General features: G+C 43.9%; 1 protein-coding gene across 2 annotated transcripts; it reads left to right on the top strand.

Moving 5' to 3' along the window:
* Window positions 1-274: 274 nt before the first annotated feature.
* Window positions 275-20,348, top strand: UBE2D1 (ubiquitin conjugating enzyme E2 D1). 2 transcript variants are annotated; one of them, XM_071563384.1, is made up of 7 exons: window positions 275-293; window positions 11,447-11,510; window positions 11,606-11,637; window positions 14,321-14,398; window positions 14,640-14,745; window positions 17,510-17,603; window positions 19,287-20,347. In XM_071563384.1, exons 3-7 carry the CDS (start codon window positions 11,629-11,631, stop codon window positions 19,330-19,332), a joined length of 333 nt encoding a protein of 110 aa, XP_071419485.1. In that variant the 5' UTR covers window positions 275-293; window positions 11,447-11,510; window positions 11,606-11,628; the 3' UTR covers window positions 19,333-20,347. The 2 variants fall into 2 exon arrangements, with proteins under 2 accessions (XP_071419485.1, XP_071419484.1); XM_071563383.1 differs by lacking the exon at window positions 275-293 and adding an exon at window positions 2,178-2,257 and having other exon boundaries at window positions 19,287-20,348.
* Window positions 20,349-20,507: the final 159 nt, after the last annotated feature.

Below are 20,507 nucleotides of genomic sequence, written 5' to 3'. Positions count from 1 at the left end.
GCCGGGGCCGGGAGAACAGCAGAACAGGGACGCGGGGACAGGGCCGGGAGAACAGCAGAACAGGGACGCGGGGACAGGGCCGGGGCAGCGGCCGGCGGGCGCTGTCCGCTGCCTGGCGCCGGGCACGGGCCCTCCGTGAGGCCTCGGCACTGTTCGTGGGGTTGGCAGCGCTCCCGGCCCGGCCCCGCAGGTGGCTGCAGGATCCCTGTCCTGGGTAGCTGTGCAGAGATGAGCTGAAGGGTGATCTCCTCTAAGCAATAGCCCCCTCGAACCTCACAGGCCTGGGTATTTAGGTGAGAATTCCTAGTCTTTACTTAAAAAATAGTATTATGGAAGTTGTGTATCTGGTTAGGGACTTGCTGGCATGGGAAATAGTTTATACTTGGATTCAGTCTTAGAAGTCTCTTCCAACCTTAATGATTCTATGAACTACACAAAGCATTTTCAAACTCATGCAAGAGCAGTAATTCTCCATTGTTCAGTCATTTTCTACTGGCCTTTGCAATGTAAATTTCTGTTCAGGTAGGTGCAGAATAACCAAGTTTCTGAATGCTTTAGTTGGAAGTCATCATCAGGGCCAGGCTTCATGAACAAAGATTTAGGAAGGGCACCACCCACACTTGCTGAGAGCTGCTGGTGGCTAAAAAGGCCAATGCAGGATAGGCAGGTCTGGTCACAAAAGGCACAGCAGAAAATCTCCTTTGGTGATAATGGCAAGGAACGGTTCTGTCTGCGCTGTCTTTTCTCCTCCAGACTGACTGTGCTGCGTTCTCAAAGGAAGCAGCAGCGTCGGGAATGGTCTCCATGAATCCCAACTGGAGGCCAGAGTGGCCCATTGGGGCAGTCAATATGGCCAAGGCTGAGCTGTTGTTTCAGGCAGTCCTTGTATCTCCTCTTCGGGGCTCCTCTCTTGTGGCAGCCGGTGGCGAGTTCACCACAGAGCACAATCTTCGGGAGACAGTGGGTGATCCTCCATCCTGGAGACGTGCCCTGGGCAGTGGGTGATCCTCCATCCTGGAGACGTGCCCTGGGCAGTGGGTGATCCTCCATCCTGGAGACGTGCCCTGGGCAGTGGGTGATCCTCCATCCTGGAGACGTGCCCTGGGCAGTGGGTGATCCTCCATCCTGGAGACGTGCCCTGGGCAGTGGGTGATCCTCCATCCTGGAGACGTGCCCTGGGCAGAGGGTGATCCTCCATCCTGGAGACGTGCCCTGGGCGGTGGGTGATCCTCCATCCTGCAGACGTGCCCTGCCAAGCACAGCTGCGTTCTCAGCAGCAGGGCCTCCATACTGCTGACCCTGCCTGTTCAGAACAGACACACTGGGCACGTAATCAGACCAGTGGGTGTTTAGGATTGAACGGAGGCAGCGCTGATGGAAGCGTTCGAGGAGCCGCAGGTGGTGGCAGATGACCCAGGATTCAGACCCACAGAAAAGAGTAGAGAGTACAAAGGCTCTGTAGTTGAAGTCAGGGTAACACAAATGTGGAGTTACACCTGAGAGATGTGGGACAGGGTGCTCTGTAACCAGCTGTGAATGCACCGCTCCATGTATGAGTGAAAGCTCCCAACGACCCCCAGAAAACACCAAAAGACCAATAGAGGATCTCCCCAGTGACCAAATAAGGGCTTCCGAAGAACTTCTTAGAACTAATTTAACATATGCAAGAACTTTATAAGAGAAGTAGTGAACATGTAAGAACATCATTGCTGGGGGCTATGTGTGTAGAAGAATGCCTGCCCGCTAATGCTCACGAATTGGGGTTTAGGTGTTTATTTGTCCATTTACAGTAACATGAGTCCTGCTGCTCTCACACAGCATCGTGTGTCACAGCCTTTCCTTGGATGCAGTTCTGAAGCTCCACACCGTTCCTTTCTCCTCCCTCGGCTCTCCGCCCGTGCCGGGCCCTCCCGTGCCGGGCCCTCCCGCACCGCTCTCCCCTCCCTCCCAGGCCGGGCTCTCCCGCACCGCTCTCCCCTCTCGCCCGTGCCGGGCCCTCCGCACCGCTCTCCCCTCCCGCCCGTGCCCTCCCGCACCGCTCTCCCCTCCCACCCGTGCCGGGCCCTCCCGCACCGCTCTCCCCTCCCACCCGTGCCGGGCCCTCCCGCACCGCTCTCCCCTCCCGCCCGTGCCGGGCCCTCCCGCACCGCCCTCGGCCTGCGCTTCCCGGCGCGCCCCGCGCGCGGCCGGGGCCGCGCATGCGCAGCGCACACAAAGGGCCGCGCTGCCTCCCATGGCGCTGAAGCGGATACAGAAAGTGAGTGGGGCCGGGCCGGGCCGGGCCGCGGGAAGGGCCCCCCGCGCCGGGGGAGCCGCCGGGACCGCCCCGCTGTTGCGGGGGTGGTGGCAGCCGGGCCCGGCCCGACCACGCGAGAGACGCCGCGGCAGGCGCTGCCCCGCACTGTCTGCGCCGGGACCCGGTCCTGCCCTGTCCGCCACCGGCAGCCGGGGAAGGGCAGCGGGCGTGGGGCGAAGGCCGAGGCTGTCGTCGGGCTCCCCGTGGTTTCGGGGCTCTTGGCCTGCCCGCAGGCCCCGCACGCCGGGCCGGTGCTCACGGCGGTGCCCGGGCGGGGCGGGCAGGGGCGGCGGAGGCGCGGCCCGGGCCGGGGTGTGTGTGCTCAGCAGGGACAGCGGCTGTCAGCGCAGGGACAGCGGCTGTCAGCGCAGGGACAGCGTCGGTCAGCGCAGGGACAGCGTCGGTCAGCGCAGGGACAGCGTCGGTCAGCGCAGGGACAGCGGCTGTCAGCGCAGGGACAGCGGCTGTCAGCGCAGGGACAGCGTCGGTCAGCGCAGGGACAGCGTCTGTCAGCGCAGGGACAGCGTCGGTCAGCGCAGGGACAGGGTCGGTCAGCGCAGGGACAGCGTCGGTCAGCGCAGGGACAGCGTCTGTCAGCGCAGGGACAGCGGCTGTCAGCGCAGGGACAGCGTCGGTCAGCGCAGGGACAGCGGCTGTCAGCTCAGGGACAGGGTCGGTCAGCGCAGGGACAGCGTCTGTCAGCGCAGGGACAGCGTCGGTCAGCGCAGGGACAGGGTCGGTCAGCGCAGGGACAGCGTCGGTCAGCGCAGGGACAGCGTCTGTCAGCGCAGGGACAGCGGCTGTCAGCGCAGGGACAGGGTCGGTCAGCGCAGGGACAGCGGCTGTCAGCGCAGGGACAGGGTCGGTCAGCGCAGGGACAGCGGCTGTCAGCGCAGGGACAGCGTCTGTCAGCGCAGGGACAGCGTCTGTCAGCGCAGGGCACGGCTGCTCAGCCCCGTGCCCAGGTGGTGTGCCAGGTTAAGAAGTGCTTGTATTTGGTATGACCTTGGAATGCTTTAAAATGGCCAGGTTGAAGTTACGGAGTGAATTGGTAGTTTTCTTGTGTTTGGCAAGGCCGAGCTGGCCGCTGTGCAGTGCGGACAAGGAGGACACCGCGGGTGGGCAGCACGGGAGCCGAGTTAAGGTTAGGGCAGTGACGGGATGCACAGAAACCGGGTGTTCGGTTTCTGTTGATGTGCCGTGTTAGTCGGCACTGGTGCTGCCCTGCTTCTGTGACAGTGCCGTAATTTCTTCTTCAAGATTCCCTTTTGCTCTTGGAAGTCACTGGTATTGCAGAAATAGGATTCTGTAGCGACCAATTAACCCCACAGTGAGCAAATTTGGGACACTACAGTAGGTACCAAGTTACTTGGATGGTTTTCTTTCAGAAGTTGGTAGTCATGATTCGTGCTACAAAGCTTATGCCTTTACAGGTAGTGCAATTGATGGAGGTTTTTGTTAGTTCTTAACACTTACTTGCTGTGAATGTTGCACTAGACTATTATATAAAGCATTAATAAATAACTGCAGTGATTTCCTCTAGCAATAACTCTGTCGTGTTTCTACATATTCTAGGAATGGTCTGCCTTTTGTTGCCTTTTTAATTTCCCACCTCAGCTCTTAATACTGCCTCTTTCCACTTCTTGTTCAGTTTCGTTCTGCTCAGGTCAACAGACAAAGAGGAGAGTCTGATAATCTGGTATTGTTGAGAGGGAGTGGTAGTTTGTGGCTTTCCAAATGAGGTCCTGCTAGAATAGGATTGTTCTTCTATTGTGCTCCCTGCGTATCTTTTCTTTCTGCTTTAGAGACTTCCATATGTATTGGAAGCCCACAATTTTCTTTAGTGTGGCATTTAAGAACTTTGTGTTTGATAGATGTGAAGTTATGGTTGGACTGTTTATGAAAGTATCTTTCATCCTGTTAGATTCTGTTTCCACTCTTTCAAAATGAAGCAATCACAGAATGGATGGGGTTGGAAAAGACCTCCGAGATCATCAAGTCCAACCCTTGGTCCAACTCCAGTCCCTTTACCAGATCATGGCACTCAGTGCCACGGCCAATCTCAGTTGAAAAACCTCCAAGGATGGTGAATCCACCCCCTCTCTGGGCAGCCCATTCCAATGCCTGAGCACTCTCTCTGCAAAGAATTGCCTTCTGCTCTCCAACTTCAATTTCCCCTGGCAGAGCTTGAGCCCATCGTGCCCCCTTGTCCTATTGCTGAGTGCCTGGAAGAAGAGACCAACCCCCACCTGGCCAGAACTTCCCTTCAGGCAGTTCCAGACAGTGCTGAGGTCACCTCTGAGCCTCCTCTTCTCCAGGCTAAACACCCCCAGCTCCCTCAGCCTCTCCCCACAGCACTTGTGCTCCAGTCCCTTCTCCAGCCTCCTTGCTCTTCTCTGGCCCCACTCCAGCCCCTCAGTCTCTTTCCAACGTGCTGAGGTAGTGTGAGATTTCCTGGTTATGCAATAACTTCTACCCAAAACATGGAGATATGTCAGGTAAGGACCTCCCTGAAGAGCTGAGGTTAAATTCAGAGCTAGTTACCTCTTACTTCTAGTTTGCTGCAGAAATTGCTACTGGTGGTTTTCTTTTTTTCACTTACTACCCTCATCACTCTCCACTGCCTTTCCAGGGGAATAAAAAAATGCTGCTGGAGGGATTTGGCCAGCAGCTTTTCTCCAGAGCAGGAGAAAGAGAGTGGCAAAGAAATAGGATTGTTTCAAATGGAAAGTTAAAATGAAGGGGAGAAGTTCAAAAAGGCAAACTATCTTGATGTCACTGTAACATACAGAGCAGTCCTGAAAATCACAGCCTGGCAGTTGAATGCCAGATAAGATGTATTTCTGTGATGGTGTGTTTATGCCATCTAACTTCTGCTGTTTCAGGCTGGTTATAAAGGTTGATGGCTTTGTTGTATCCCAAGGGCAGGAAGGGATAAGATCTGGAGTAAAGGAAATGCTGTAAGAACTTCCTGGTTTCACAGAGTGCATAGAGAAATTTTTTGGAAAACAAAGCACTACTGGAAACCAGTGGCATTGCTTGGGAGCTTCTCAGTGCAGACATACTGTCTGAAGTTAAGCTTGGGTGGATTTAGAGTGGTGCAGGATTGTGCCTGAACACAGCTGTGGGGTTTTGATTGTTTGTTCACAGTAATTTAGATAATTTGTGTGCTTCAGTATGACAACACCCGGGAAGGAAGCTGAGCTGTGAAATGCAGATATGTTATTTCTGAATGGTTTTGCCATTGGGATCTGTGTCATTGTGTCCTGCTGTTTGCTGAGGGGCCTTGAGGGACTCCTCAAAGGAGGACAGCATGTTGTCCTAAAGACTCTACACCGTTCATGGAATGATGTGTTTGATTTGGGAGCTTTCTTAGAAAAGGGGCAACTGAGCAGCCGGTGAAGAAGCTGCTCACTGCACATGGGAGTGTGTTGATGTGATGGGTTGGAGCCAGGGCTTCCTCAGTAACCAGGTGTAACTAAGGAAGTGGACATTACACAAGTATTCCACACGTGTTTTCCACGTGACAGAGGAGGAGGGGAGATAGGAAGGAGTTGTCTTCCTGCTTCTGGCAAAGCTGAGAGGAGCAGGAGGAGCCTGGAGGGTCCCTTGTTTCAGTTGGTTTCCTAGCCTGGGATGTGGTGAGATTGTATCATTGCCTGTTCTCCTCCTTTCTCAAAGTTTTTAATTGTATTTGTCTGTTTGGTTTGGTTTTGTCCCTCCTTATTCCTTGTTCCCTGTTCCCTCTTCCCTTGCCCCTGGGGTGGGGCCCCACATAGTGTGTACAAATTGCATACATGGTTGTACATGTTAAAAAAACCCATAATTTCTGTTTTAATTCAGTTCAGTTTCTTTTGAGTTCTTTTCTTTTTAGTTTTTTTTCCCTTTGCTGGGAAGACTTTGGGAGGAGGGAGGAGGGCAGCCCAGGGTTGGTAAAAAGGACTAGGCCAAACCTGAGGCAGTTGATCTTAGTCCTGTGGGTGGAGGAACAATGAGGACATGAAGTCCTGCTCTGCAGGCACAGCTCTCAGCGCTGCCTCCGTCACCAATTCATCTTGAGTCACTTACCACCTCAGAGAAGCTCAGCTTGGGGGATTCTTACTCATCTTAAGCTGAGAAGCCTGTGTTTGTTTCCCTTTGTATGAGGAAGGCACTGTATCTCTGCACTGTTCCAAAGGTTGGGCTGTGCTGTGTGTGATGTAGGATACGTGTTCCCTGGGGCAGGAGCTGCTTCTCTGTAGCCTGTGATGCACCAGTGAAAGAATAATGCATGTTTTGTGAGTCTTGTAAATACCAGATGTTGCAAGTGATGACAACAAAACAAATCATGTCGGTTTTAATTGGGAAGGGATGCTGTTCAAAGATACTTTTATTCTTGCCACCTCTGAAAATTAATGGGTTTGTGTGAGGTGGGAAATAATTCAGACTGTCGGGTTATGTGGGGTAGTCTGTAGGTCTGTTCTGCTCACCTGCCTTATGCAGAACCATTTCTCTGGGGTGCCTGTTCCAAATTCTTTGTTCATGGATCTATTTGCTGACCTGTCAGATCCATATCTCAGTTGAGGAGATTGTTTTCATCCCAAGTCCTGTACCTGGGTACTCCTCCTGTGTTCATGGCTGGCTGATGTGGGGCTTGTTCATGCCCAGGCTGGTTTGCAACACTGACAAACCCACTGTGTCTGTAATCTTGTTACAGGCATAAAAAAATTTGATTTAAGAAGGTTTTGGCAGAGATTTTGAAACCAGTTAGAAGAGAGAGATTTGAAAACTGGTTTAAAAATAGCTGTTGTTTTATCTTATTGGTACCTCCTGCTTGGTTGTTTTTCTCATTTAGTTATTTCAATGAACTATGTCTCTTTCTTTCAATATGTTTCCTCTATGTCCAGGCTAACAGGGCTTGGAATTTTATGTTGCAAATAACTTTTGTTGTTGTAAATTGACTCAAATAAAATTTATTGAATTTGCCATTGAGATTTTGACTTTAAACATGCTATGAATAGATGGTAATAAACGTACTGAGGAAACTTTTTTTGTCTCTAACATAAAATGTTTTAATTTGCTTTCAAAACATCAGCTGTGATATCAAAACAATATTCTTTTTGCATTAAAACTATGTATGGAAATGGAATATATACTTTATTACTGACTAACCATTGTATCAATAAACGTTATGATAAATGTGTGCTCTACATTTACCAAATTTATGAAGAACAGAGAATTCTTTAACTAGTCTTAAGATCACTGGGGAGTTTTCTGACAGATGGTTCCAAGCAGCAGTGTGTTCTTGGAGTCGGTAGGAAGTGCCTGTGATCTCCAGTGCATTCCATGCAAAAAATTAAGAACACAGCTGACAAATATAAACCTCATTATTTTAAATAATGGTGTGGCAAAAGGTTCTGGTGGTGGGTTTGTGTCAATTAGAGAATGAAAATAGCTGCCTGCAGTTAATTTTGGTCTTTTGTTAATCTGCAGCCTTTTTTCTTTTTTTTAACTGATAAAAGGGACATTTTTAGGGCTTTTTGTTGTTATTGTTACTACTTAGGCTGATAGTCACTGAGTATCCCTGAGGACTGTGCTGAGAACCTTTATCTACTTGTTACCAAAGCATCCTTTATGATGAGGATTCAGGAGCTTTCCAGGAGAGAATCCTGGCTGCTAATCAGGCATATTTAACTGTTAAATTGGCCTTGCAGTCTTCAACTTTATGGAATTGTTTGTCCTTGGGTACTGGTCTGCACATTCAGAAGTGTCTCCAGCCTTTATAGGTTACCACAGCCTGTGTTTCACAGCTGTTGAACTTGAACATTTTTGCTTCCTGCTGCCTACAGGGCTGTTTTGGAGGGTGTGTGGTGCAAGGAAGGGTGAGAATTTGGAAGCTTTGCTGGGTCCACCTTGATGCCAAAGGGGTTTTTGTTCTGATTTTCACATTTTGTAGATTTTAGGAACACAGTAGTTGTGGATTTTTAGAGGGTTAATATTTCTAACAGTTTAATGCCTTTCTATCACTACCCCTGTCCCAGAACAGGGAGCTCAAATTCCTTTAGTTAATTAATCTTGTTTAGACTCCTTTCCAAGGTAGAGCTGAAGGATATCAGAAGGGCCACAGAATGAAACATAAACACAGGTCAGAGTGACCCAAAAGCCAGAACTGGATGAACTCCAAGAGACCTTTGTGTGCCCGAGGAAGAAGAGTTGATGAAGACAGAGGGTCTTGATGACCCCAGACCCAATTCCAGGCGTTGGACCAGGGGTGGGACTGGGGCTGGACTGAGAAATGTGTAAAGCAATGATTGGAGGGATCTTATTATAAAAGCCATGGAAACAAGAACTGGAGCACACATGCCTGTCATCCTGTATTCCTGTGGGCTGTAGGCCTGGGATATTAAAGGACCTTTACTTTTTATCTTATCTCCTACAAAACTTGGCTCGGAGTCTTTTTTACAGACTTTTACAGCAACAACCTCCAGGAGAATTCTAGCCAATGGTGTTCTGTTCTACCCTGTAATATTCTGTATTTTTGAGAGAATTAAAGACTTAGTCTGTTTTGTGGAATAAAACCCCTCTAATCCAGTGGGGTTATGGAGAGTTATGTTTATTCTGGCCCAGGGTGCATGGGGATAACTCCTCCAAAATACACACGCCTGGTTGAGCTGACAAAGGGTTTATATGCAAGTAAGTTATACATATTTATTTTTCTTTCATGCATAAACATTATTTTCTTAGAGAAGGCAGGGTTATTATAATCAATCTCAGGAACTGATTTCCATTTTCTCCACCTCAAGCCACTCCTTCTTGCACCTGTGCTGTTCCTCCTGGTAATTTAGGGTGGTGTCTCTGGGGGTCTTTGGGGATGAAGTAAATCATCTTCCTCCTGTGAACTTTTTACCTTTTGCTCAGAACTGGTTCAAACCACTCTTGTTGGCAACTTTTGCTGGTCTAATTGGACTTACCTTGTTCTTTTGACATGTTTTCTGATTTATCCTGGGGTATCCTGGCTGTTTTAATTGGCCTGAGCCTCTTGGGGTTGCACCTTCAAGGGCAGTGAGTGAGTTTTGCTACATGTTACAGTGTGTATATGAAAGAAAACCAATTTATGTGGGGTTTGGAGTATGCAAAGATCTTGAGAAAAGCATCTGGCAAAGGAGAGTGCTGTTACAGGCCTGTGACTCTAAAATTAAATGCTTGCCTGGATGTTCACATACATATAGAGAATGTTTGCTTGTACTTTAGAGACTTACTCAAGAGTTTAAGCTACATATTTTCCCCCATCATTGCCTTGAATTTAGTAATCAACAATGACTGTTATAAATACATGATTTTATTCCCAGTGTTCTCTGCTTTGGCAGTTTTGTGTAGGTGTTTGGGGGTTTCTGTTTGTGGGGTTTTTTGGGTTTTTTTTCAGTGTGTGTGGAAGATCTTGCTGGGTTAGATCTTGAGTTTCAGATTGGAGAAGGCAGTGGCTGTGACAGCTCTGCTGCTGGTCATGTTTGTGGCAGCTCTGGTGACTGCTGGACACCTGAGACTGGTTGATCCCTGTGTGTACTGGCAGTGGCTTGGCTTGCATAGAGAGCTGGTTCTCTGCATTACTCCTTAATAAAATCTGAATCCTCCAATTAAAGGGGAACTGCACTTTTAAAGGTTTTTGCTATTGCCTTTATTAATTAGAGTCTAGCCTGGGGTGTTGTTTCCAGACCAACATACAGTTTCACCAAGAGAATAAAGTTGAAGTGCAGATGAGAAATGGTGGTTGGCACCCTGAGCTATTTCAGTGTGCAAAGAAGTGTCTCCCTTGTTTTAAATCACAAGGATTGTGAGAAGCAACTTCAGAGCAGTAGTAGGATGTGGTACAATGACTTTCTTTGAATTCAGGGCCAAGAGTGGAGCTGTAAAGTCTGGCTGAATTCAGATGCCAGGTGGTGGCAAATTGAGTTGAAATATTTACCAGATTGTCATAAATGGGAAAATGTATCACAGGAGTTGAGAAGTGCAGATTTTTAACCCTTCAAATCCTTAGTAAGGTCTGATCAAGCCAAGCAGACAAATTCTACACTTGAGTTAAACTTAGTTCCAGTTTGAACCTTGATTTTGGAAGTATTTGCCTTGTCTAATCTTTTTTGAGTAGGAATGTTTCCCCTGTTACTCCTTAAGGTAAATTCAAGGTATTCACAGACCTGCTTTTGTCTATTGTTGACTTCACTGTGTCTGTTCTGAGTAATGAACTGAGTTGTTTACAAACCTCCATAGCACGTATCTTTTAACTTACTGCAAAGGAAGTATTTACATGTGGTCATTGTTACCCCAGCACAGGACCTATCAGCCTAGACTTGGAAAAAGCTGTTCATCCTTAGTACAGTAAAAGCTCAGACATCAAAAGTAGTATATTGAATTAAACAAAGAAAATGAACTGCCATTGATGCCTGGCTTGTCTTCTCTTTGATACAGCAATGATAAATCAGACAGAAAGCTGAGCTGGCTTTATGTAATCAAATAATAATTTTAAATTATTAGTCCACTAATAATTTAGTCCAGCATGTGGACTCTTGGAAGAGAAATAAATCAGCTGACCTGCAAAGGCTTTTGTGAGTGCTTAGGTTTCAACTTTCTTGGGAGTCTTTTAGTAATCATTTAAAAGAGAAAAGCCATGGAGGTAATGAAATCAATGTGTAACAAATAAGGTGTAAAAACTAATATTTTTTTCTTTAGTTTCTAGTTTTTTAGGAACCTTTGTGTTATGTTCATGTATCATCTCCAGGCAGGCTCAGGTAATGTACATGGTCTGGGCCACTATAGAAACTTTTGTAAAATTAAAAGCTAAAGGAACAATCAGATTAGCAGATAACTACAAATTAAACAGTGAGTTTACAGAGAAATTGAGAAACACTTTTCTTTTTCTGTCTCCTTCAGTATATTCCACTTACTATGAACCTGGTTGCAACTCTTGAATACTTTATTAATTTCTAGCACAGTGTTAACTGCAGACCATCTGGAAAAAAAACCTTTTCAGTCCCAAAGCTTTTCAAGCATTGATTGTTTTGTCAAATGAAAACACCAGAAGAAAAATCCCGCAGGTTTGGCAAAATTGGTTAGTGTTCTTACTTTTGAAGTGTATTTTTACCCAGATGCCTTTCAAATATTTTTGTGTTCTTACAGGAACTCAGTGACCTGCAGCGAGACCCCCCGGCTCACTGTTCCGCCGGACCTGTTGGAGATGACTGTAAGCTCTGCCTCGTGCATTGTCAGATTTTACCCTTTCTCAGTCAAGAAAAAGCTCAGAAAATCTCTTAATTGTTTTATCTTTTTGACTTTCAGTGTTTCACTGGCAAGCAACTATTATGGGACCTGTAAGTATATAATTCATGCCCCTTAGAATGTAAGACTTTGCTTCCATTTTTGTTATGGGAGGATTTGTTTGGGTTTCTGTAAACGTGACAGTCACTGTCAGCTGTGCTGTGTATCCATTGAAGATTTAGAGGGATGACCTTGTTCAGAGTAGTCTGGTCGTAGTTGCTTTCTGTAACTGTTTCAAAATCCATCCTCTTCTTGAAGTCAGAGGTGCTTAGTCAGCTGTGGTGTTTGGTGTTCCAGTTGGGCAGCCTACACAGCAAACAGCTTGATTTTCAAAGATGATCAGATTAATTCTGGAAGATTCATCCATTTGAAAGGACAAAGAGTGGGTAAAATCCAGTATTAACGTTGGTAACTAAGTAAGAGTGGAGTTGCACAGGGTGATTTTGGCGTTTTTAGGTAGAATTTTTATTTGATGGCTGTGATGTGGCTCTGGCAAAAGCAGATGACTTTTGCAAACTGCAGGCCAGGAGCTGTGGGTGCTTTTGCTGGTTTCTGTGTGAGTGAAAAAGGTGCCTTCCTTGGGTTGAGGGAGATCTGTGAAGACCCCAGTTATGACCCTTGTCAAGGAAAGGACTTAAGACAATAAAGCTTAAACCCACAAAGTTTTAAAAGAAAACTGAAAAGAGCTTTAGCAAAAAAGAATAAAGAGAGCATGATTAGAGGGAAGGTGTGTTTGTTGATAATTAAGGTAAGGAGTTTGTATTCCTAATGTTTTCCTTTTGGACTTAAGAATTTGGAAAGAAGAGTCTCTGGTTCAGGTGGTGAGCTGAGGTGAGCAAGGTGAAATTTTGAATACATGATCCATTAAGATGTAGCATTGTAGGTGTAGAAAAGCTGAATTGTGTCTGCTTTGAAACTGTTTCTTCATTTTCAGCACAGTTGCTCTGAATCAGTGGAAGAGCAGTCACTGATTTGCCAGTGGTGTGTTGGAATCTGTTGTCCAGCCAGTCAGTAGCCCAGCAGCAACTGCTCTTCTGTAGCACACTAATGCTTTTGCCATTGTTCTTGGACAATCACATTCCTTCCCATACAAAGGCCTTCTGACCCTGGCCTTTCTCCACTGAGATAAAGGGGCAACAGCAAAGCAGCAAAGAAGAGTTAATAAAGCTTATGTGCTGATTGCCACCACTAATGTCTCTATTCTGAATAACTGATGATGTGGGTGAGGCAAATAATAGCACATGAATTTTGGCTTAAATTTAATTTTCTTCTCCAGGGTGCATTTTACCTTTTGTATTCTGTAGTGGAAAGTATTCATGTCTTTGCTTCACATTATTGAGATATCTCTAGTTCAGGGTGAGAATGGGCATCTCTTGCTAACCTTTCTCAGCCATACCTGCAGAGATACAGGAACAGAGCACCTCTAGGATATTATTATTATTATTCCCTTTTCTTGATAACAAAAAGAATGAGGGATGTGTGTCCTGTATGTTTCCTGATGGAAACATAAGACTAAAGTTTACCTTCAGAATTGGCTTCCCATGAGTGTAAGTGGGGAAACCTCTTCTGTGTACGGGTATCATCAAATTGTTTTATATACCTTGCTCATAAAATATAGTGTGACTTCACTTTACCTTTTCTCCAGCACTGAACATACCTCATCTTCAGCTTATTTTAGCATGAAAAAATCCATTTAGTATTCAAGCAAGCAGTCCTGTCAAACCCAACAGGGGCAACCTGTTATGGCATGGCCTGGTGCTGCCTTAGCACGACTATATATAACCTGTCCTACAATGCAACACTGTCTGCAGTTTGAGCATGTAAGACAACATGTCTTAGCAGACCATTTGTGGCTCTACCTCTTGTGGTCATGTAGTCATCTCTAAAGTTATTCATTTCCAAGGTAAAGATTTTTAGCAACAGTCTACTTCTGTTTCCATAAGAAAGCCCAAAAACTCGATCTTCTGCAGCTTTGCTGAGACTGACTTCCTTTGTTGCTGTTTTAAACTTAGCATGTAATGAGAGTGGTTTTCTTCTTTCCCTTAATCAGAAGTGACAGAACCTCTCTCTGTCATTGAGCATCAAGACTTTTCTACTTATTTCTTCAGTTAATAAAAGTGAGAGTTCTTCAACAGATGACTACAACTGAGTTATTTCTATCTCTTAGCTGTGTGCAACCTGGACGTAAACCTGTGCACATGTTTTCTAACAAAATGCATGTTCACAGATTTGTACAGATCACAAAGATGTTGTGTGTTTTAAAACTCCCTGATGTCATCATGATGAACTGAATTATATTGGAAAATTCTGCTCTTTGCATCTGCAAAGAGAAACCACTTCTTGAGGTAAGTATATTCGTAGCTTAAGATTGGAGGAGGATCAGAATAGGTGTGGTCTTGCATGGAGACAGGATATGGAGGTCCTGCTCTGGGGTTTGTGTTTCCCTCAGTGCAGTGAAGCTGTTGATCCACAGGTTTGTGGCTCCCTCCCTTCTCTCCCCAGAAGGGCAGTGCTCAGTGGCTCGTTGTGCCACTGCAGTGGTAGCCACGATCAGCTCTACTGTAGCTCTGCAGGTCAGTGGGAGGGTTCACTTCCCTCTGTGCCTTCCCAGTATACACAGTGGGCTGTGTACTGGGGAAAAACTGGATTTTCTTTGGAAGGTTATCTGCATTTGGAAGGGAAGCTCTAAAATAGCTGAAATATATTAACGTGTTTTGTTTTGTTTTATTTCCCCAGCCTGACAGTGCATATCAAGGGGGTGTGTTTTTTCTCACTGTACACTTTCCAACAGACTATCCTTTCAAACCACCAAAAGTAAGTCCTTGCTTTGAACTTGCCACATTTTTTGTCAAAGCTTTGTTTCTGTGTCTTACTTGTTTGGGGATTAATTTTGGAAAAGTTGAAACCAGAAAGACGAGCACTGTGGATGAACAGGTCAGATGGTAAAAAATGTGTTGGCAGATCCAGTATGACTGGAAAGGAATGGATGATGTTAAGGATTCCAAAGGTAATAAACATCATTTGATGTTGTTTGGTTTGGGTTTTTTTATTACAGATTGCTTTTACAACAAAAATATATCACCCAAACATAAACAGTAATGGGAGTATTTGTCTTGATATCCTGAGATCACAGTGGTCACCAGCTCTGACTGTATCTAAAGGTAAGCTCACTAATTTGATAATGCATTTTTGCAATTGCATACAGTGCTCTGGCATTTTTGGTGTATCACTGCACTATATTAAAGGAGGCAGTGGGAACTCATTTATCCTGCACATTTCAGAAGGGGCAAATTCCATTGGAATTCTTGTTACAATCCAGGATCTTGCACAGTTTTTTGGGAGTGTCACATTACAGAAAAATATGTCCATGGCAAAGAAATGTTCTAAAACAAGTTGAGTAAGATAATAAATGTCCAATTAGCCTGAAATGCAACTTCTGTATTATGGCTGACAGCTGTGCAGAACTGAGGAGGAATTGATGAGCAGGGCTTCAAAATCAAATGAATTTGGATGTAAACTGGAAACCCTGACACTGGCATGTGTGGGCTTACATGACTGTCTGTTGATGACTCTTTGGGTTGCTTGAGCATCCCTGTGTGGGCTGTGTCTTAATTAGGCTTTATTTTAAAATGAGATTAAATTGTCCTGGTTTGCATTCATCTGTAAGATGACTATTTTAAAATAGCTTCTTTCAAAGTCATCAGTACAACATTTATTAAAATACTGTTGTTGTGTACTTGCACTTTCTCGAGTTGAACACTAGATTTTTGGAACATTGAGTTCACAGTTAAGCAGTTCTTTTGTTGTGGGCATTTTGTATCTCTTCAAAAGCTGCTTAAAATGGGGGTGCTGTTGTTTTTCCTCACCCACCTTCAAAATGCCACGACATACTTAGTCACATTGCAGAAATTTCTGATGTGACTCAGGAGGTTAAACAGTATCACATCTTGTGCTGTGCTTGAGAGCTCTCTAACCGTGTGTCTTTTTTTTTTTAGAACAGTGTCACTGCATTGAGTGCACAAGCAAAGAAAAACTTGCTACTCAATGGAAATTGGTCTGTGCAAGTCCAGTTGCTGTCCCTCCTTGGAAAAGCAGCTTCTCATGCACACAGCCTTGTATTGTAACCTCACATAGTAATACAAGTCTAATAGTGCATCCTGAAGTCATTGCTGAGATACAAGTTACTCTTGTGTGTCATTGGTATCAGCTTCTCACATAAATTAGTTGGTTTATAGCTGTGCAAAAATTTTCTTGTTTCTGATTATTTAGCAAAGGAAAGTTGGCACATAAAGTTGGGTTTAACACATCTACAACTGGAAACTCTTTTAGGTTTTTAAATCTTTATCGTTTTTCTGTCTGTGTTTGAGCAGTTCTTCAGGTATAAAGCACAGCAGTCTGCTGGTCTCATGTTCTGATGTGATGTGCTTTTAACTCACCTGCACGTTACATATTTCCTAAACCAGAAATCAGCTCAGTAACTCAGGGAAGCTTCTCCTTTCTAGTCCTTGTTTTACTGAATCGAAGGTTCACAACATCCTGTTGTACTCTGATTGCTATTGCACCTGTGACTGGTGTGACCAGGTATTCTAACCTGATTTTCTAATGATGCTGTCAGAGAACCCAAAAACAGGACTCTGAGCCAAGTTAATGTGGGATAAAATAAAAGGTACATTCTTTAATATCCAGGCTTAGGGCTTTTAGGAATACATGATGACATCTCCGTGCACCCCAAACACTGATTTCCATGGTTTTTATAATATGATCCCTCCAATCATCACTTCACACATTCCTCATTCCAGCCCCAGTCCCGCCCTGTGCCATCCACCAGGATTTTGGGGCTGGGGTCGTGGGACCCTCTGTCTTCATCAGCTCTTCTTCCTTGGGTTTCTTCCAGTGTTCTTAGACTCAAGGTTGTTGGTTTATGTTTGGTCTTGTCCTGCAGGACTTTCTGATAGTCTTCAGCTTTTCTGCCTTGAAGAGAGCCCAAACAGCTAAAAGAATTTGAGCTACTGATCAATGCTAAGGGTTAGGATACATAAACATTGAACTTAGGCTGCCAGAATGCTTAGCACATTAAATCTACATTTGCTACAGTTACAAATACTTCTAAAATCTATAAAAATGAAAAATCAAACCCCCTTTGGCATTACTAATATCACTGGCACTTAATAAATATGTCAGTATTGAAGTGGCCAGACTTGCTACTGCTGGAAATAGATGCAGGCTCTTGGGTAACAAGATAAAGGTTTTCTACAGCAGATTCTTATTGTAGCATCAAGTTCCCTTTCACAACACATTTAGAACAGCTTATCTGTGTGCTCTTGTATGCAGATTAGTTCTGAGTATAAAAATAGAAATTTTCTGAAAAAAATCAAGCATCCTTGGTTCAATACCAGGAAATCAATATGGAATTATAAGTGAATACCTGCATATAATGCTGATGGAGTATTTTCACAAAATGAAAGTCACACTCAAGTGAAATGTTCTTATGATTGAGAGAATAACTGTTAGCACAGAAGTGGAGAAGGATGTGCACATATAGAGTACTGCACAGTAATGTAATATTAACTATTAGTTTTCTTAAATAATTGTGGATGAAAGGCTTAGTTTGAGCAAATATTTATATGGAACTGTGTAGCCTGTAGTTTCTTCAATGTTTGTAGGTCAAATGCAGGAGAGAGATTGTTTTTAAGTGGTACAAGTCCATGGGTTGCACATCCTCTAGGCTTGGATCAGGGGTTGTTTACTTAGGCCCTGGAAAAGTGGTGCTGTATAAACATTTCTGAACAGAACTGCTGTATGGCACCTTAATACTAATAGGCATTCTTTTTCCAGTCTTCCACAACCCTCCCTCAGTGTACTGGAATATATTGAAGTATTACAGAAATAGAGCAAACTAACTTATTTCCTGTCTCTTTTCTTTAGTTTTATTGTCCATATGCTCCTTACTTTGTGATCCTAATCCGGATGATCCTTTAGTACCAGATATTGCACAGATCTACAAGTCAGACAAGGAAAAGTGAGTATAACACAATTGTCTGTGTGGTACTTGCAGATGGTTGTCTGCCATGCACCTTCCATCTTAACTCTAGCAAGACTCTTTTCACAGATTTCTGCAGGATTAGGATTAGATTTTTAAATCTTGAAAATAGCTAAGGCAGGTAGAAAACTGCAAGCCTTGTGCATCCCTCCATAGGTACTGCTGGGCACCTAATTGTTGTACTTAGTTACATAAAACCATCACACCTGTGTGTGTCATCTTACAGTCATTGCATGGAAAATCATTTCCCAAACATGAACTATTTCTTGCTACTGCAATCCTCTCATTGTAAAACCTGTACAGAAGAATTTTGGCCTTTTTGGTTTAACTGACTGGATTGTTTGGTACCTATTTTTTAGTATTAAGCCATTGAAGATTTGTTGCACTGTTGTGGCTGGTGGTCTGTGGCTCATCACGTGTCACAGGTTCAGGAAGATTCAAGTATTGCTTTTACATTGAGCAGGGGATAAAACAGGAGTGATGTAGAAGTTACATAGAAGGCTGGTCTAGTGTTTCTCACCCTAGACTAAGATTTATTAAAAAGTTCTTTTTCTGACAGTTCAGTGTCTGGTACAGTCAAATCATGTAACTCACTCCTGGGGCACTCTGTAGCTTGTTCTGCCAAGCAGACAGTGTTCAAGTTGGGGATGTTGGGCATCACCTTCTCCCCATGTGCATGTCAACTTCTGTCTATCTGCCTACTTACTGGTGGTTTCAGCTACTGTGCCTCTTGTTTGTAAGGAAGTTAATGAAGGGTGTTTTTCTCTCTGCGAAACTCAAAATTTAATCATTGCTAGAGAAAATGTGTGGTTTTGACTGTAGCTTTAACTTCTTATGCTGATCACCTATTAATTTTTTTTTATCTCATCTTGGATTTATGAAATGAATGATATGGCTGGTTACCCCCAAGCATTTATCTATGAATGTTTTAGTGTAAATAAAGATCCAAAGACTTGTATGGCAGCATATTCTTAAGAAGAAAACCAATTAGTCCATGAGTTGTTATACTGATCGTAAGAAACAGATTTAAAAACTTGTCAGCATTTTTCTCTGAATGACCCAGAAGAAAGTGAATCTAGTCTGAAAACTGGAAGGTAACAAATGTAAGGACCAAAGGGGAAGTTGTGAAGTCTCTTAAGGGCATTCACCTTTGGGATTGCTAAGCAGCTTCATATCAGAAGGAAAAGACCCAATACCTTAAATCCAGTAAGAAATATTTTCCAGGAAATCTTCCTTTCAGATTCTGAAATGCAGATGGCAGTGCAGAATGGAGAATAAAACCTCAGCTAATTACACCAAATGTCATGTAACTAAAATGCATGAACTCTGTCAGACTGATAATACCATACACATTTAGGAATAATTGTCAGCAACGTCCTCTTAAGGTACAAATAAGGGAATGAGTTGTGAAATGCAAAGTAATTATGCACAATGATGGGCATTTAATGCCAACCTGTGAGACTGAGTCTGAATAGCTCTAATAGGTAACCTTAGAAACTGAACTGTGATGGGTGTGTGTTTCTTGGCTTTTAGACTGTTCTAAGGTTGACTCAGTGCTCAGAGGTGAAAAGCTCAATCACATGTGTGTTAAGTGAATGCCTGGCCACTGTCAGTGTCTCACTCACAGCTCTCCACTGTTTTGCCTTCTTTCTGTACATACAGATACAACAGACACGCCAGAGAATGGACTCAGAAATATGCAATGTAAACTTGTGAAGACTTTCATATACTACAGAGTACTGTAAATTCTAGGGTTTTTTTTCAAAATTAGAAGGAAATGGAGCACAGTTTGTGGTTTTGATGTACCATAACTCCCCTTTGAATTTTTTTTCACCCATGTAAGTGTGTTTCTGAAGCAAGGGAGAACAAACTTCCAAAAATAACCCTAGGACTGTGATAAGAATATTTATCCTCTTTGTATGCTTTGCAAAAGACATTTATTATGGTTTTTAAGAGTTGGACATCTGTATCTTCAGACTACAAGATCTATAATGCAGTTGTAAAGCAACCAAATTATTTTTGCTGGAAGAAGTAGCTGTTTTTATGTGATGAATACTGTATGTGTGTTATTGAAGTATGTTGTCTGTTTCATAAGTGTATTCAAATTTCTTTTTGTTAGTTCACTTACATAATTTGTATTTTTTTACTGTATAGGCTAAATATTTTATTTACTGTGTAAGTCATTTCATTTTAGACTTACTTGCTTGTGCACAGTATTGACAAGATACAGCTGCTAGTAATGAAAATAATTGGAGTATTCCACCCATGAGGATACTCCAAATACTGACTGCAGATTTCTTAAAACCTAAAATTGATCTTGACACTGTAATTCTTTGTATGCTGATTATGGAAAAACACTTGGTTTTGATCCTGTTGCATACTTAATTTTATTGCAATGTGAACTAATTGCACTGCTATGTAGAAAGATACGTAACCATTTTGATGCTATTCCCAACTGATTTTTGACATGTGGGCAACATAACACTATCACAGACCTTTTACAAGTCTAAATGTAGCCTTTTCCATATAAATAAAATGCATTTTCTACTACTTTTCTTGGCTACTTTTTAATTTTAACTCATGCATATCCTTAAAGTATATGCATATATATATATATAAAGTAATGTTATAACGTTAGAGAGTCACCAATATTAAAATGTGTGTGTGTCTTGTAGACAGAAGGACAAATAAAGCCATGGATCACTTAGAACTGGGTTGCAGTTCATTTTTATGCCAGCTTTAGCCTGATGGATTTAGCCTGCTGTGCCCACTGGTGAGTACAGGATTTCAACTGGTGTCATGCCACGTGCCACGTGAAAGGGAGGAGGGAGACAGAAATGCAAGGATTTCTGGTCTTAACTGTATTAATATAAAGTTAATAGC

The sequence above is a fragment of the Pithys albifrons genome, chromosome 9 (assembly GCF_047495875.1).
Source record: "Pithys albifrons albifrons isolate INPA30051 chromosome 9, PitAlb_v1, whole genome shotgun sequence".
Classification (NCBI taxonomy): Eukaryota; Metazoa; Chordata; class Aves; order Passeriformes; family Thamnophilidae; genus Pithys; species Pithys albifrons.
Note: the sequence above shows the minus strand (reverse complement) of the source record. Positions and strands in the feature narration are given on the sequence as shown.